Source organism: Halichoerus grypus, chromosome 6 (assembly GCF_964656455.1).
Source record: "Halichoerus grypus chromosome 6, mHalGry1.hap1.1, whole genome shotgun sequence".
NCBI lineage: Eukaryota > Metazoa > Chordata > Mammalia > Carnivora > Phocidae > Halichoerus > Halichoerus grypus.
The window spans coordinates 85,149,050-85,165,619 of record NC_135717.1 but is presented as its reverse complement, the minus strand read 5'-3'; the positions used below and the strand labels follow the sequence as shown (position 1 = coordinate 85,165,619).

General features: G+C 33.7%; 1 protein-coding gene and 1 pseudogene across 2 annotated transcripts; one reads left to right on the top strand and one right to left on the bottom strand.

Moving 5' to 3' along the window:
- Positions 1 to 121: 121 nt before the first annotated feature.
- On the bottom strand, positions 122 to 13,582 carry LOC118519164 (killer cell lectin-like receptor subfamily F member 1). 2 transcript variants are annotated; one of them, XM_036066425.2, is made up of 6 exons: positions 13,418 to 13,566; positions 6,108 to 6,206; positions 5,091 to 5,246; positions 2,258 to 2,397; positions 1,127 to 1,239; positions 122 to 623 (listed from the first exon to the last, which is right to left on the bottom strand). In XM_036066425.2, exons 1-6 carry the CDS (start codon positions 13,500 to 13,502, stop codon positions 503 to 505), a joined length of 714 nt encoding a protein of 237 aa, XP_035922318.2. In that variant the 5' UTR covers positions 13,503 to 13,566; the 3' UTR covers positions 122 to 502. The 2 variants fall into 2 exon arrangements, with proteins under 2 accessions (XP_035922318.2, XP_077931712.1); XM_078075586.1 differs by lacking the exons at positions 122 to 623; positions 1,127 to 1,239; positions 2,258 to 2,397 and adding an exon at positions 3,883 to 3,984 and having other exon boundaries at positions 13,418 to 13,582.
- On the top strand, positions 6,802 to 8,422 carry LOC118519163 (GPI-anchor transamidase pseudogene; annotated as a pseudogene).
- Positions 13,583 to 16,570: the final 2,988 nt, after the last annotated feature.

The window sequence follows — 16,570 nt, the reverse complement described above, 5'->3', positions numbered from 1 at the left end:
TTTTAAGGTTTATATCAAAGAAATAACAGGTATTACTTTTTAAAAAGATATTCAGAACGTTTACTGCAGCATAGTTTACAGTAGAAAAAACTTGAGAACAAAGTTAATGCTCATCAAGAAAGCAGTAAAAAAATGTATAAATCCATACTAAAGCACAACTCAGAATTATATGAAATTTGCATAGGATATTGTTACAAATTAAACAAGCACAATACAGAAAAGCAGATATAATTTGATCACATTTGTTGTAAAATGAAAAATGAATAAAAATCTTGAGTATGAATGCATGGACTCACACTGGATTATATTACCACGTAAAACATTGAAAGGGAATATTTTAGATTGTTTACATGGTGTACTCTAAGGTTAGAACCAAGGTAGATGATGGAGGGAAAATGGAGAAGACATTTTGTTGTTTAATTGCAGTTCTATTTTTTAATTGTAGTTTTAAATTCTTACTCCTTAAGATTAATATTAGAACCTAATTGGCAAAAAACTTTGATCATTGATTATTGATTGATTGACAAATCCATTTGAAAACACTGCTGCAGGTTTCAGAATAAATTTTGTTTTCCTTGGTGGCAGCACAGCTATTTTCTTTGGCTGGTCCTTTTATGAAAAATCTGTAGAAGAAGGGATAAATTCATTGTTAATCATTGTGGCCAAAGATATCCATTTGTGTTTTCAACTAATACCCTCCCTTAATTGAAAGGCCATTCAGATTTTAGGGCATTTTCAAATCCCTTGATTCACTAAAAGTTACAATATCTCTGTAACTTAGTCTTATTCTCTGTGATTTGCACAGAGTTCCCAGAGAGTCTGTTAGAAATGACAGAGCTAAGAGTAAATCTGTGTCCATATCTCTGTTCTAGTCTTCTTTCCATTTTTTTATATGGTGTAGTCTTTAAACAATAAATGCACAATGATTACTGTTTTCAAATCTTTTTGCTTTGAAAACAAAACCAAAATATCCATCATTATTCCAGTGAACATTAAATCAATTTTCATCCTTTCAAATTCCTTAGTATCAAAAATTATTTCAGAGTTGATTTTGGTGGACTTAGAGGTGTTTTATGGAGATAAGTTCTACAATAGACAGTAAATCAGACAGTGTTTTTGGACTCACGTCTTTGAATCAAATGGAGAACCATCCACCCAGGTCCATGTCCTCTTCAGTGATGTAAAGTTAAGCCCAATCCACACATAGTTTGTTTGTTTTAGATTTTTCCGTATAAAAGCCTAAAAAGTGAGTAACGAGTAACTAAGTGAACAGAATATTTTAATAATGTAGACATACTAATTAAGATTTAGAATTTTATTGGACAATTAGCATCCTACATGAATATTCTTATACTAATCAATTCATAACTTATTTACACACACTATATATTTATTACATACATACACATACATATATATCACTTGTAAATTGAATAAGAATATTCAGCCCAGGACTAGCATGAGTCAAGTGAAGCACTGGCATTGAGCACAAAAATTAGGAGGGTGCCAAAAACTCAGTGATTGAGATAAATGATAATTTAATGGAAGGGTGGGAAGAAATTTGAGAAAAGCCATTTTTTAAAAAGATTTCATTTATTCATTGATTGATTTTAGAGAGCCTGAGAGAGAGAGTGTGTGAGAGAGGGGAGGGGCAGAGGAGGAAGGAAAGAGGGAATCCCAGGCACACTCTGTGCTGAGTGTGGAGCTTGATGTCAGGACCTTGAGATCATAACCCTGAGATCATGACCTGAGCTGAAATCAAGAGTCAGATGCTTAACTGCCTGAGTCACCCAGGCACCCTTGAGGAAAGCCATTTGTTTTTCATTCATTTAGCATAATTTTTTTTAATTCAAGTAATTAACATATAGTGTATTATTAGTTTCAGAGGTAGAGTTTAGTGATTCATCGGTTGCACATAAACACCCTGTGCTCATTACATCAACAAAGCAGTAAAAAAATGTATAAATCCATACTAAATCCATACTAAATCCCTCCTTAATATACATCACCCAGCTACTCCACCCCCAACCCCCTTCCCCTCCAGCAACCCTCAGTTTGTTCCTTATGATTAAGAGTCTCTTATGGTTTGTCTTCCTCTCTGATTTTGTCTTGTTTTATTCCCCTCCCTTCCCCTATGATCCTCTGTTTTGTTTCTTAAATTCCACATATGAGTGAGATCATATGATAATTGTCTTGAGGAATACCATTTTTAACTGCACAGAGATTAATGTCATAACCCTGACACTAAACCACTTACCATTTCAAGTTGGTCCTGAATGATTGGTAGATGAGATTTTCTTCCCAAACAATACCCATAACTGTCACTCCAACTTTTCATCTCATTAGAGAACCAATAACACTTTTTTTGATATTTGAGCCATTCAGATGGGCACAACCCTATAGGGAAATGGAGGAAACAAAGAAAATTAAGTTACATGTGTATTCAATGAAAATTGAATACTTCTGTGTCGTATAAATAAGAGTGGAGCTGTACGATAAAATCACTCTAACGAAGTGCTCAGATTTAAAAGATGTCCAAATTACAAATGATAATTCATGGGAATTAAGAAATTAATTTCATAAGATGAAGCAAAACTTAGACAAAAGAGGATTTCTTTTTCATGCCCAGTTCTAATGTAATTACTAAAATAACATGAACCATTTAAGCTGTAAATTGCATTAATGCTACTTGTGAAATTAAATATTATTTATACCATTCTCTTAGAATTTAATCATATAAAGCTTTAAGATTTCTCTCCTTGTCTTATGTGCATAAATCTTTCCTTAATAACTTTTTTTTGATATTAAATAGTATCGAAAATAATAGTTTTCCAGCCCCTATATAATTACAAGTTGAAGTTCTTTGATTTTCTTAAATTAAATTAAACTGAGGTCTTCAATTGAAAATATCTGAGACTTTGGAATAATAACGAGAGAAAGTAAATTGTATGAATAAATATGAGTTCAGGTCAGTATAACTATTCAAACTTATGGCCATTAAAATCTCCCTTCTTTTTTTTTTTTTTAAGATATTATTTATTTATTTGACAGAGAGAGACACAGCGAGAGAGGGAACACAAGCAGGGGGAGTGGAGAAAGAGAAGCAGGCTTCTGGCTGAGCAGTGAGCCCAATGCAGGGCTCTATCCCAGGACCCTGGGATCATGACCTGACCTGAAGGCAGACGCTTAATGAATGAGCCACCCAGGTGCCCCGAAAAATCTCCCTTCTTTATTGAAGTAAAATTCATGTGACATAAATTCACCATTTTAATCACCTTAAGGTGCAAATGCCATGGATTTTATTACACCCACAATGTGCAAACATAACTACTATTTAATTCCAAAATATTTTCATCACCCCAAAATGAAACCCTGTAAATATTAAGCAATCATTATTCATTCTCCCCATCCCATTAAGTTTTAACACTGGAAAATGTAAATCTTCCAAATTAATTCTTCTTTTTCAAGATTATTTTTGTTATTCAGGATTTCTTCCAATTTCACATGAACTTTAGGATCACCTTGTCCATTTCCACAAAAAAAGGCCATTGGAATTTTGATAGGAATTTCTTTGAATCTACAGAGCACTTTGATTAGTATTGCCATCTTAAACAAATTGTGGACCTATACAAACAGAGGAATGTTCTTCAGTCAGAAAAGGGAATAAAATGCTGATATATGATAGAACATGGATGAACCTTGAAAACATTATGCTAAGTGAAAGAAGCAAGACACAAAAAGTGAAATATTGTATGATTCCATTATATGAAAGTCCAAAATAGGTAAATCCACAGAGACAGGAAGCAGATTAGTGGTTGCTAAAGGCTGGGGGAGAGGGAATGGGGAATTGCTTACTGGGAATAGGATTTCTTTTTGGGTGATGAAAATGTTTTGGAACTAGATATCGTCGTTGAACATTCATATGTCCTAATGCCATTGAATTGTTTTATTTTAAATGGTTAACTTCATGTTTGTGGATATTTCCTCAATTAAAAAAGAAGAAAAAAGTAATAAGAAATTAATATCTTACAACCTGATATACAGTATTTAGACATTTTAATAAAAGTTTAATGGTGTCTATATGATTCCACGTTTACTTATCAAAGCTTTCTTACTTCTGAAAAAGTTCCATTATAATACCCAACATAATGACGAATTAGCTAGTCAGAGTCTAAAATAAGTGTTAAAATTACAGTATTTCAATTAGTTTGGGACTTGTAAAACAGATAGATAATCCAAAAGAAAAGAGTATCAATAAGTAAACGATAATATATATGACATTTTCATATGTGATAAAGAGAACAACACAAACTAGTGGATTAGAGAAAATCCTTTTTTTAAAAGATCTTTTTATTTATTTATTTATTTATTTATTTAGAGTCAGGGGAAGAGCAAAGAGAGAGGGAGAGAGAGAAACTCCAGCAGACTCCCCACAGAGTGCTGAGCCCTACTTTGGGCTTTATCCCAGGATCCCAAGAGCATGACCTGAGCTGAAAGCACGAGTCCGATGCCTAACCGACTGAGCCACCCAGGCGCCCCTAGAGAAAATCCTTTGATAAATAATTATAAAATAAATTAATCTGCACATTTCTCACATATACTATAAAACAAATTGTTGAAGACCCAAAAAGTTAAGCACTTTAAAGTTAAACTAAAACAAAATTGGAAGTAGAAGGGACAGTTTTCTAAAATTTTGTATAATTGGAAGTTATAAGCATAAAATCATAATGAATCATTCATTGTGTATAATTACTTTTATTCATTTTGTACTTGAAAACTGAATAAATAAGAGACAAAAATAGCAGTATTTAAAATACTGCCTTATAATCACAATTAACTTTCCGTATTTGTGTGTTTCAATTTGATTTTAAATTCCTGAAGGGAAGAGCCTCTTTGTTATGTTCTTTTCACTGATACTATCCTCCCACCACAAAAAGAGTAATAAATTATATGTGTATATGAAGTTTTGAATGAAAAGTAGATTGATATCAAATCTTTATTTGTTAATGTAATCTGCATAACTGTTAAATAGGATTTTTCAAACTTAGAAAGCCAAAAGAATTTTATGGGACCAAAGTCTCTAGAGATACCTGAATGGTCTGTAGCTTTTGAACCACAGTAGCTTGTGTCCTTATTACTTATATTTCCTCTTGTGCCACTGTTCATTTTCAGGTTTCCAATATCATCATGTTGGGTGATACTTGAATTCTTTGCTTCTTGGCATTTTAGCAATATTCCCTGAGAAACTTAAAAACAGAATTATTTTAGCATTGGGTAAATATCTCCTCCCTGGGCAGTGCTCCAGACACAGATTCTTTGGAATGATTCTGATGATTGGAACAAGAAACAACTGAAGGGATAACTAGAAAGTTTCTTATTTTCATTTTATTTAATGAAAAATAATTTCAAATACTACATAATTAATTCACTTATAGAATACATATTTGTTGAGGATCTGTTCTGTGCCAGGCATCATGCTAAGAACTGGTGAAACAGTAGTAAATGAAGCAAAATTTCCACTCTAGGGAGTATACATGCTCTTTCCATGCCTTCTTAATGTCATGATTTTGCTGAAATCAACAACACTGTGCTTAGCCCATTCTACCATAATTACTTATTTAAAGTCTATTTCTTTCACTAGGGATTTATCACCATGATTATTCCTTTTTTGGTTTTTTGGTTTTGAGGGCTTTTTTTAATTTCAGAAATTTGTAGTAATGCTTGGGGTATAGTAGGATAAAGTATAAACTAAATACAATCTTAGATACAACATGTAAACATTTTTAAGAAAAATCATGAAATTCTATTCACAGGTTTCTAAGAAATCCAAAAATGTGGTTTCCCAATACACATCACACACACACACGCACACACACACACACACAATTTTCTTCCTTTTAGATTGTATGCCATTTGAGGACAAGATACCTGATTTGCCTACATATTAAATACATTGCTATGGAGTAGAATATACGGCTTTATACATAGTAGCTTCTTATTAAGACTTTGTTAACAAAAAAATGAACAAATGAATGAATGAATATGAAAAGAGTCATAAGAAAATAGTAAACATTTTCTATATTTTTATTTAAGATCTTTTAACTTACCCAGTAAAGACAGGGAGATCAAAGTCAAAACCAGAATACCATTTACTGTTCCAGATATCCCCAATAAGATTTTATACCAGTGCAACATCACAGAACAATCTGAGAGATTAATCACATGAATTAGCTCAGAAAAGTACATTTCCAAGAAGTGAAAGCAACTGTAATAATAAGATTACATATAATATTGGTTTTGAATTTTATAGGGTAGTAGGCAATCAAAAGCTTAAAACCTAAATAAATAGGAAAATATATACCTATTTTATTTAGTAATGGTAATACTGCATATGGAGAGCAGTTATGATGCACGTTATATTGAATCTTAAGAAATTGCTAATACTTTACATAATAGACCTAGTGGATAAAGAATTTTAATGTATACACCTAATAATTCCCCAAGCGTGCATGCGCGTGCACACACACATGCTCATGTGCACTTACAGATACACACATATATGGTCCCGTTTCCGTAGTGTAGTGGTTATCACGTTCGCCTCGCAGATACACACATATATATTCACATAAGTATATACTTTCTAATTAATAATTTGCTTTAATGTAATATTCACAAGTCATTCAACCTATTTCATCTACTAAGGATGTAATACAAATCAGAACTAAATATGACTCCTGATACTTGTTCTTTTAACCTAAAAAAATCCTAAAATCTTTTCTAACCAATGCAGTAATGACGTTTCAGCTTCTCATTAGATGGTGAACTCTTTAAGAGTGATAACTGTTTTATTGTTCATATGCCTACGCTGCTATGTTAGAGATAAGATGTGCATTCAGTGATGGCTATTAATGAACAAAAGGATATCATAATAGAGAAAGTAAATAGTCTCACCCAGGGCCTCAAGTATATATGTTGCTATTTTTCTCAACCTCATCAAAAAGAACTTAGTTTAGGGAAGCTGAAGCCGGGAAACATGGTGGCCGCCTGCTTTCTCAGCAAGGGTTTGACTACCCTGGCAGGGTTGTTGCTTTTGTCCTTCGGCACCTTGGCCGCTAGTCAGATCGAGGATCAAGCAGAACAGTTCTTTAGAAGTGGCCACACAAACAACTGGGCTGTTTTGGTATGTACATCCCGGTTCTGGTTTAATTATCGGCATGTTGCAGATACTCTCTCTGTTTACAGAAGTGTCAAGAGGCGAGGTATTCCTGACAGTCACATTGTTCTGATGCTTGCAGACGATATGGCATGCAACCCTAGAAATCCCAAACCAGCTACGGTGTTTAGTCACAAGAATATGGAACTAAATGTGTATGGAGATGATGTGGAAGTGGGTTATAGAAGTTATGAGGTAACTGTGGGGAATTTTTTATGGGTATTAACCGGCAGGATCCCACCTAGTACTCCTCGCTCAAAACGTCTTCTTTCTGATGATAGAAGCAATATTCTTATTTACATGACAGGACATGGTGGAAATGGTTTCTTGAAATTTCAAGATTCTGAAGAAATTACCAACATAGAACTTGCAGATGCTTTTGAGCAAATGTGGCAAAAAAGACGCTACAAGGAGTTACTGTTTATTATTGATACTTATCAAGGAGCATTCATGTATGAACGATTCTATTCTCCTAACATAATGGCTTTAGCTAGTAGCCAAGTGGGAGAAGATTCACTCTCGCATCAACCTGATCCTGCAATTGGAGTCCACCTTATGGATAGATACACATTTTATGTCTTGGAATTTTTGGAAGAAATTAATCCAGCTAGCCAAACTAATATGAATGACCTTTTTCAGTTATGTCCGAAGTCTCTGTGTGTCTACCCCTGGACATTGCACTGATCTTTTTCAGAGGGATCCTAAAAATGTCCTGATAACTGATTTTTTTGGAAGCGTACAGAAAGTGGAAATTACAAGAGAGACTATTAGTTTGCAACCAGATTTAGAAATCATGGAAAGCAGATATAAGAAAGACTGGATGGATGAGGAACTCATGGAACCACTGAAATAAGCTGAACAACTTCCTGTAGCTCAGATAATTCACCAGAAACCAAAGCTGAAAGATTGGCATCCTCCTGGCAGTTTTATTCTGGGATTGTGGGCACTCATTATAATGGTTTTCTTCAAAACTTATGGAATCAAGCGTATGAAGTTCATTTTCTAGATGTGATGTGTGAAGAAGACGGCATGGAAGACTGCAACCTTGGATAAAATTTTATGTCATTATGCTTTTTAAAAAATACATTGTTTTTGTGTGAATTGGGCAAAAAGTATAGGGAAACTAAATTTGAATGAACTATTGATTTTATAACTTAAAGATAAATAACTGTTAATGCAAGTGCTAAGTGGCACTAATTATACTTATTTTTTGTTGTGCATGTTGTTAAAAAGATTGAACAAAGAAAAAAAATAAAAAATAAATAAAAAGAACTTAGCTTATGGAATTGTATGAGTAGTTTATACTGAGTAAATGAACATCTATATTTTGCATAATAGCTTATGTCATCAAAGATAATTTTTATAAATGCATCACAATAATTAATAAGGAACCACTCCCCATAACTATGATTAAACTTAGAGTTCAGTCAATAAATTGAGTTATTAATACTGAAATTTGTGTTCCAAATACCCTTTAAACCTGTGGGAATTAAAAAAACCACATTTGAAGATGCTAAACTCTGTCAAGAAAAAGCATAATAAGTCATATGAAACAGTATGTCAGAGAACACAGTTTTTATCTTATAGTATTGACAAAGATCGTAAAATAAGATTTATTATAATTCAATTAATGACTACCCTGCATTTCCCAGATTATTTTCTAATATTTTAATATATTAAATTTATAATCAATAAATTCAAAGTGTTCAACACATGTAAAAAAATGTCATTTATTCACTTAAAAAAATCAAACACATGATTATCAGAAAACATTAGGAGAAAAGATGTGGAAGCTGTTTCAGATTCAATTCAGACTCAATTATTTCTCCCAAGTATCATGAATTGAGCTTTACAGTATGAATTTGAGGCACATTAAGGCTTACAATTTTGGAGGAAATAACATTTTCATTACCTGTGTTTTCTCCTGTAGAGAAGTTGTAGAGAATTCTCCTGTACAGAATTTAACTTACCAATCTTTTAACATCAGAAAATAAAAATAAAAATAATTTAAAAACAAAAAGCCCTACAATCAGTCACTCCTAAATGTCCATACAAAAGCCTTAAATATACTAATAGTAGCCAAAACATACCTTGACCATGGTGGGTTTATTCTAGGAATACACGGGTTGTTCAGTAGTAAGAAATTCATTTTATCTTATTAATAGAGCTAGAGAGAAATGTATCATCATCCCAATAGATGTAGAAAGTGCAATTGATAAAATCCAACAACTTTATGTTAGAAAATAAAGCAGGAATTGATGAATACTTGTTCAATATGCACAAGAGTTTTTTTTTTTTTTTTTGTCTAATTAAGTTAATTGAGAAACGCTGGAAGTTTTCCACAAAAGTTTGGAAAAAAATTAATTAACTTTAGTATAAAGGTTAAAAGAAAATATTCTTAAAAGTAACTATAGATACAATAATTTGCTAATGAATACACAATATAAAAAGAGGTAAATCGTGACATCAAAAACATAAAAGGCAGGCATTAAAAAGGTAGAATTTTTGTATGCAATTGAAGTTAAGCTGTTATCAGTGTAAAATAGACTCTTATATCTATAAGATGTTTTATATAAGCCTCATGGTAACCACAAAGCAAAACCTACAGCAGATGCACACATTAAAAGAAAAGGGAATCAAAGCATACCACTATGAAAAATCAATTCACAAAGGAAGACAGAAGGAGAAGGAGAAAGGAATAAGGGAATTACAAAACAGCCAAATAACAGGTAATAAGATGGCATTAGTAAGTTTTTTTCATATGAAGAATTATTCTAATTCTAAATGGATTCAATACTCTAATCAAAAGACATGGAGTGGCTGGATAGATTAAAAAAACAAAATAGGACACAACTACATGCTGTATACAAGAGACTCATTTCATCTTTAAGGATACAGGTAGGCTCAAAGAGAAGGCATAGAAAAAGATATCCCATGCAAATGGAAACTAAAAGAGAACAGAGGTAGCTATACTTATATAAGACAATGTAGAGTTTAAGTCAAAAACTGTAACAAGAGACAAAGAAGGTTATTATATAATGATAAAGGGATCAATTTATCAAGAGGATATAATAATCATAAATATATATGCACCCAACACCAAAGTAGCTAAATACATTAAACAAATATTAACAGATGTGAAAGGGAGAAATCGCAATGCACTAATAACAAGGGACTTCAATACCTCACATTCAATAACGATAGATCATCCAAACAAAAAATCACTACAAAAATCTGGGATTTGAACTATTACTTTAGAGCAAATGGACCTAGCAGACATACAGAGAACATTCCATCCAACAATAGCAGAATACACATTCTTCTCAAATGCACACAGAACATTCTCCAGTATAGATCATATGATAAGTTACAAAACAAGTCATGGCAAATTTAAGAAGATTGAAATCATACCAAGGATTTTTTTCCCAATGACAATGGTATGAAACTACAAATCAAGACAGCAGGATAACTGGAGAATTTACAAATATGTCAAATAAAGCAACACAGTCCTGAAAAACAAGTCAAAGAAGAAACCAAAATGGAAATTTAAAAAAATCTTGAAACAAACATGAAAATACAACATAAAACTTAGAGGATGCAACAAAAGCACTTGTAAGAGAGAACTTTATAGCCATAAATAACTACATTTACATTAAAAGAAAGATCTCAAATAAACTATCTAAATTTAAACCTCAAGGAACTAGAAAAAAGGGCAAACTAGAGGGAGAAAATATTTGAAAATTATATAACTCTCTGATAAAGGGTCTATATCCAAAATATATAAAGAACTCTTACAACTTACACAACTCAATTAGAAAAACAAACAAACAATCTTATTTTAAAATGGGCAGGGGATCTGAATAGACAGTTTTCCAAAGAAGACCTACAAATGGCCAAGTATGTGAAAAGTTATTTAATGGCACTAATCATCAGGGAAATGCAAACAAAACCATAATGAGATATAACTTCACGTCTGACAGAATGGCTACTATCAAAAACAGATAACTGGTGTTGAGGGTGCGGAGAATATTCAACCTTGCACACTGTTGGTGAAAATGTAAGATGGTGCAGTCACTACGGAAAACAGTATGGCAGTCCCTCAAAAAATTAAAAATAGAGCTACCATATGATCCAGCAATTGCATTTCTGAGTATATCCAAAAGAATTGAAATCAGTATTTCAAAAAGATGTTTGCACTCATGTTTATCGTGGCATAGAATGGTACAATCCTGTGGAGGGATATTTGGGGGAAAACTAGCAAAATTACATAAGCATTTACATTGGGTCCAGCAATCTTTCTTCTAGGAATACATCCCAGTGACATATTGGCAATATATGAAAAGACATATGTGCAAGCATTGCAATGTTATTTGTAATAGGGATATAATAGAAAAAGAATGCAAACATCTTAAGTGTCCAGTAATGAAACTAGTTGAATGAACTATGGTACATCCACTTAATAGAGAAATATTAGGCTGTATATAGGATTAAAGTGTGTGGGAAGGAGAGAGCAGGGTGAAAACAGCAAGACAGAAGCTGGATCTTTGGGAGCTGGAGATGTCTGGAAGTACCTTGCTATATAGGTTTGACTTTGAAAATATATAAATGTTTTAAATAATTATAAAATGATTCTAATATATAATAGGCATATGTATATTGTGATGATTGCATAATATGTATACTTATACATAATTATAAAATAAGTAGTCAAAATGAAAAAAAAAAGTGATCCCTAAAAATGAAATGGAATATGAAGTAAAGGGTCCTAATCCGTAGAAAGGAAGTATTTCAAGCAATTTTATTTTTTTATTTTTAATTTTTTTAAAAGATTTTATTTACCTATTTGAGAGACAGAGAGAGCTCGTGTGCACGCACAAGCAGGTGGGAAGAGGCGAAGGGAGAGGCAGACCCCCTGTTGAGACTGGGAGGGTGGGGAGACTCAATCTCAGGACCCTGAGATAGTGACCTGAGCTGAAGGCAGATGCTTAACTGACTGAGCCACCCAGGCTCCCCCAAGCAATTTTAAAGCATAATTTGACTGTGCTTGCCTGATGGAATATATACTAAGGACAAAAAACCCCTGCAAAAACATTTCAATCTGCTTTAAGTAGCTATATTATTAGTAATACTATTTCTATAGTGATTCTGAAGCTTTAGATAGTGGCAAAAAATGTACTTTCTTATTTTCATTAGCACCAAGACATGAGAAAAAATATACAAATATATAGTCACAGAGTTAAGTAAAAGCCCTGTGTATAATGACAGGGTTTAAATTGTCAATTAGATTCGAATGTGTATCATACCGTAAGCTTTACTAAATATTAGCAAATTTTACTATTAGCAGAGGATACATTGGTAAAGGATGAATATTAATATGCCACTTAAATAGCTAGGGTTGCACATTTATTATTTGCAGCCTCCTGAGCTCCTTTCCTGAACCAAAACACATTTTGGTTTCAGAGTGGCATCTACAAACTGAGTGTGAAAAAAAGTTTACACAGAAGAGCCATTATATTTTGTGGTCTTTCAGGTTAGTATCTCTACTTTCCAAAACAAAATTTTCCACCTAGTGAAAAACATATTTTAACGTTTTTGACATGCTGAATTAAAAACTAGTACTAAAGATGCCATTTTTATGAATGATAAGGTTGATGACTGGCACTAAATATTAATTTTAATTTTATTAATTTTAACTGATTGTGTATTTTTCCCGAGAATGTCCTTAGGAAATTATATGACACAAAATCTTACTTTAAAAGCAAATAATCTGGGGCACCTGGATGGCTCAGTGGGTTAAGAGTCTGCCTTTGGCTCAGGTCATGATCCCAGGGTCCTGGGATCGAGTCCCAATTTGGGCTCCTTGCTCAGAGGGAAGCCTGCTTCGCTTCTCCCTCTCCCACTCCCCCTGCTTGTGCTCTCTCTCTTCATCAAATAAATAAATAAAATCTTTAAAAAATAAAATAAAATAAGCAAATAATTGTTAGCCCTCGCCTTGATAAATAATAGAGGGATAGACGAACAGAGAGACAGACAGAAAGACGAGACAGAGACAGAGAGAGAAAAGCAAATAAAATAGTCCAAGAACAGAAAAGAACAGAATATTGGAAATTACTGTCCACATTCATGTTCGTATTAATATTAACCAATATTAAATCCATACCCATATTAACCCACACCAGTTAAAAAAAAAACTGAATTTCATACCTTTAAATTTAAGTTGCGGCGTTTGGCTAGAACTCCTTTTTTTCAATTGTAAATTCAATGTCATGTATCTTTCTTCATCTTGCATCTTCAATGTGGGTGAATATATGTGTGTATATATGTACGTTTTGTTTTTTTTTAAGTATGATATGTAATAAGAAAAATAATAAGTCTGCTGTTAATCAGAACTAGTCCTCAAATTGTCCACTCAGAGTACAAACAAGGGTGCAGAATTTCATCTATTGGTGAAAACCTCAGAGGAAATGTTTTCTTTTTTTTTTTAAGTTTATTTCTCATGACCTAGATAACACATGATTTCTCAACTGTCCACCACATATTGAATTTAATATCATATGTGGTTCTTTAAAAAATGTTTCCTGATTAACCCATAAAGTCATGGAAATGGAAATTGTACTCCTTTTAGAGTTGAGTTACATGATACATAGGCATTTTTGGTTTAGCCAAAATACGTGAATTTTTAATTACACTTCTTAATATAGTGATATTTGATTTAATATAATAACTTGTAATTACCTAACAGTTAAATTTCCTGATCCTAAAACAACATTGATTACAAATCATGCTAATAATTTAATAATATAAACACTGGCAATTTTTCGCATTCTAAAGACATCTTAAATACAAAAAAAAAAAATTCAGGGAGTGGGGAGAACTTGGGAAAGAAACCATATTTTTCAATTACTTTTTCTGGTATTTGAAGAGAATGCGCAATATTCACGAGACAGACCAGAAATTTCAGATTTTTTTTCTCAGCTTTAAGGAGGTCTACTTTATATACCATAAAATTCACTCATGGTAAGTACATGATTAGCTGATTTTTAGCAAATATATAGATGTGTGCAACCACCACCCAAATCCAGTTTTGGCACTTTCTTATCACACTAAAAAGTTCCCTCAAGGCCAATCTAAAAAGAGTAATATAATTCTGGAAATACTAATTTTATAAGTTGAGATAAAGTTTAAAAGTTTGACACTTAAATTCCAAATCTTTGGTCATTGTAGCAAATGGAGAACAGAAACTGAAAGCTTTCCACCAGAAGACTTCACTGGTGAGGCAGAAGACTGAGGAAAGAGCTGAGTGGAGGAGGCACTCCTGCCTGGGAACAGCCAGTCCTGTTCTGTTGTGTTCACAGGAATAATCACATACTTTAGGAGGAGATTTGACTTCTCTACCTGCGATGCTTCTGCTAGCATCACCATTCACAAAGTTACAGAATGTCTTCTTTGTTATGATTTTCCACACATCCTTGCATTTGACATTTTGCAGAAAAGAAAGTTTGGTAATCAGTTCACGCCTGCAGAATTTATTTACAGAATTCACAGAGGGGGCCGGGGGCCCATTAGCCTGACTCCTATCTCATTCCTCTGCTTTCCTGCCCCTAAATCAATATGTGGAAGCCACAGGGCAAGTTTGTCTCCACAGGCCAATCTTCCAGGACAGAGAATGAGCTGTAGAAGGTGGACAGCAGAGCTGGAGGTGCAAAAATCAGCCTTTTGAATTTAGTAGTGACTTAATGATAATTACATTTGATACTTCCACAGTTACAGTAGCACAATTTTGGCTAAAATTTTCTATTATTTTCCTGCTACACATTTTTCACCAAGAGTCTTCAACTTTTGGTGTATTTATTAATAACTGGGTGGACACAGTGACCTATCTTGTGGATGTCAGTCAGCCTCTTTCCTCAGACATCTCAGACATCCTGGACCTTATTAAATGGTCACCTGTAAAATGATCCAGGACAGTAAGGATGGAAGTTATAAGCTCAGATAATAAGGTCCTCCCCCATCATGGCTGATTTTGCTAAAACCTTGCCAAATGCCCAACCTGTTAAAGGCAGAGACCAAAGCAGAGCACGATTTCAGAGGGAAACCAGCCAACCTCCTGATGGCAGATCTATTACTTAAGAATCTTCCATCATGCACTGTCTAGTGCTTTGTGTTCACAGGAATAATCACATACTTTAGGAGGAGATTTGACTTCTCTACCTGCGATGCTTCTGCTAGCATCACCATTCACAAAGTTACAGAATGTCTTCTTTGTTGTCATGATTTTCCACACATCCTTGCATTTGACATTTTGCAGAAAAGAAAGTTTGGTAATCAGTTCACGCCTGCAGAATTTATTTATCCATAAGCAACCTGCTGGGCAGGATGCTGAAATGACTTTCTGAAGGCACACTAGTGACATCAGCTGGTGCCATAGACAGAATGTACAGGTCTATGAATCAAAGCATGGAGTTAGGATTCAACTTCAACGTGCCCCCCTCCCATTATTACACCTTAAAATCCACATGAAGAAATTGCTTCCTTTACCCAAGGTCTTGGTGGGGTTTTTTACATTTTATTTTTTTTAAGTTTTTATTTCAATTCCAGTATAGTTAACACACAGTGTAATATTAGTTTCAGGTGTACAATATAGTGATTCAACACTTCCTTACATCACCCAGTGCTCATCACAAGTGTGCTCCTTAATCCCCATCACCTATTTCACCCAAGATCTTGTTTTTGTTAGGTGTAGAGCTTCTAATGCCCAAAAAGAAGACTGTTCTAATAAGGAACATTATCAAGTTCCTGATGAACTAGAAGCCAGTAATTACACTAAACACAAAAATCATTTGTGGAAGTAAAGAACGTGGCCACTGAACCTCCCCTTGTGCTTTCTTGAGCCTCTATAAATTAAGATAATTCTCCCTACCCCATTACTTTTTCAGTTTAGATTTTAATACAAACTTAAAAGATTCATCTTGTCAGATTCTTCATTTTCTCTGAATTTCAGAGTGTTTGGAGTGTATGACTCTGTCACTCCATGCATTAGCTATCCAAGTTGTGTGCCATCTACAAATTCGTTATGTTAATTGAAGCATTCTTTTTTTTAAATTTTTTATTAACATATACTGTATTATTTGTTTCAGGGGTACAGGTCTGTGATTCATCAGTCTTACACAATTCACAGCGCTCACAACACATACCCTCCCCAGTGTCCATCACCCAGCCACCCCATCCCTCCCACCCCCCACCACTCCAGCAACCTTCAGTTTGTTTCCTGAGATTAAGAGTCTTTTATGGTTGGGGTGCCTGGGTGGCTCAGTCGTTAAGCATCTGCCTTCAGCTCAGGTCATGATCCCAGGGTCC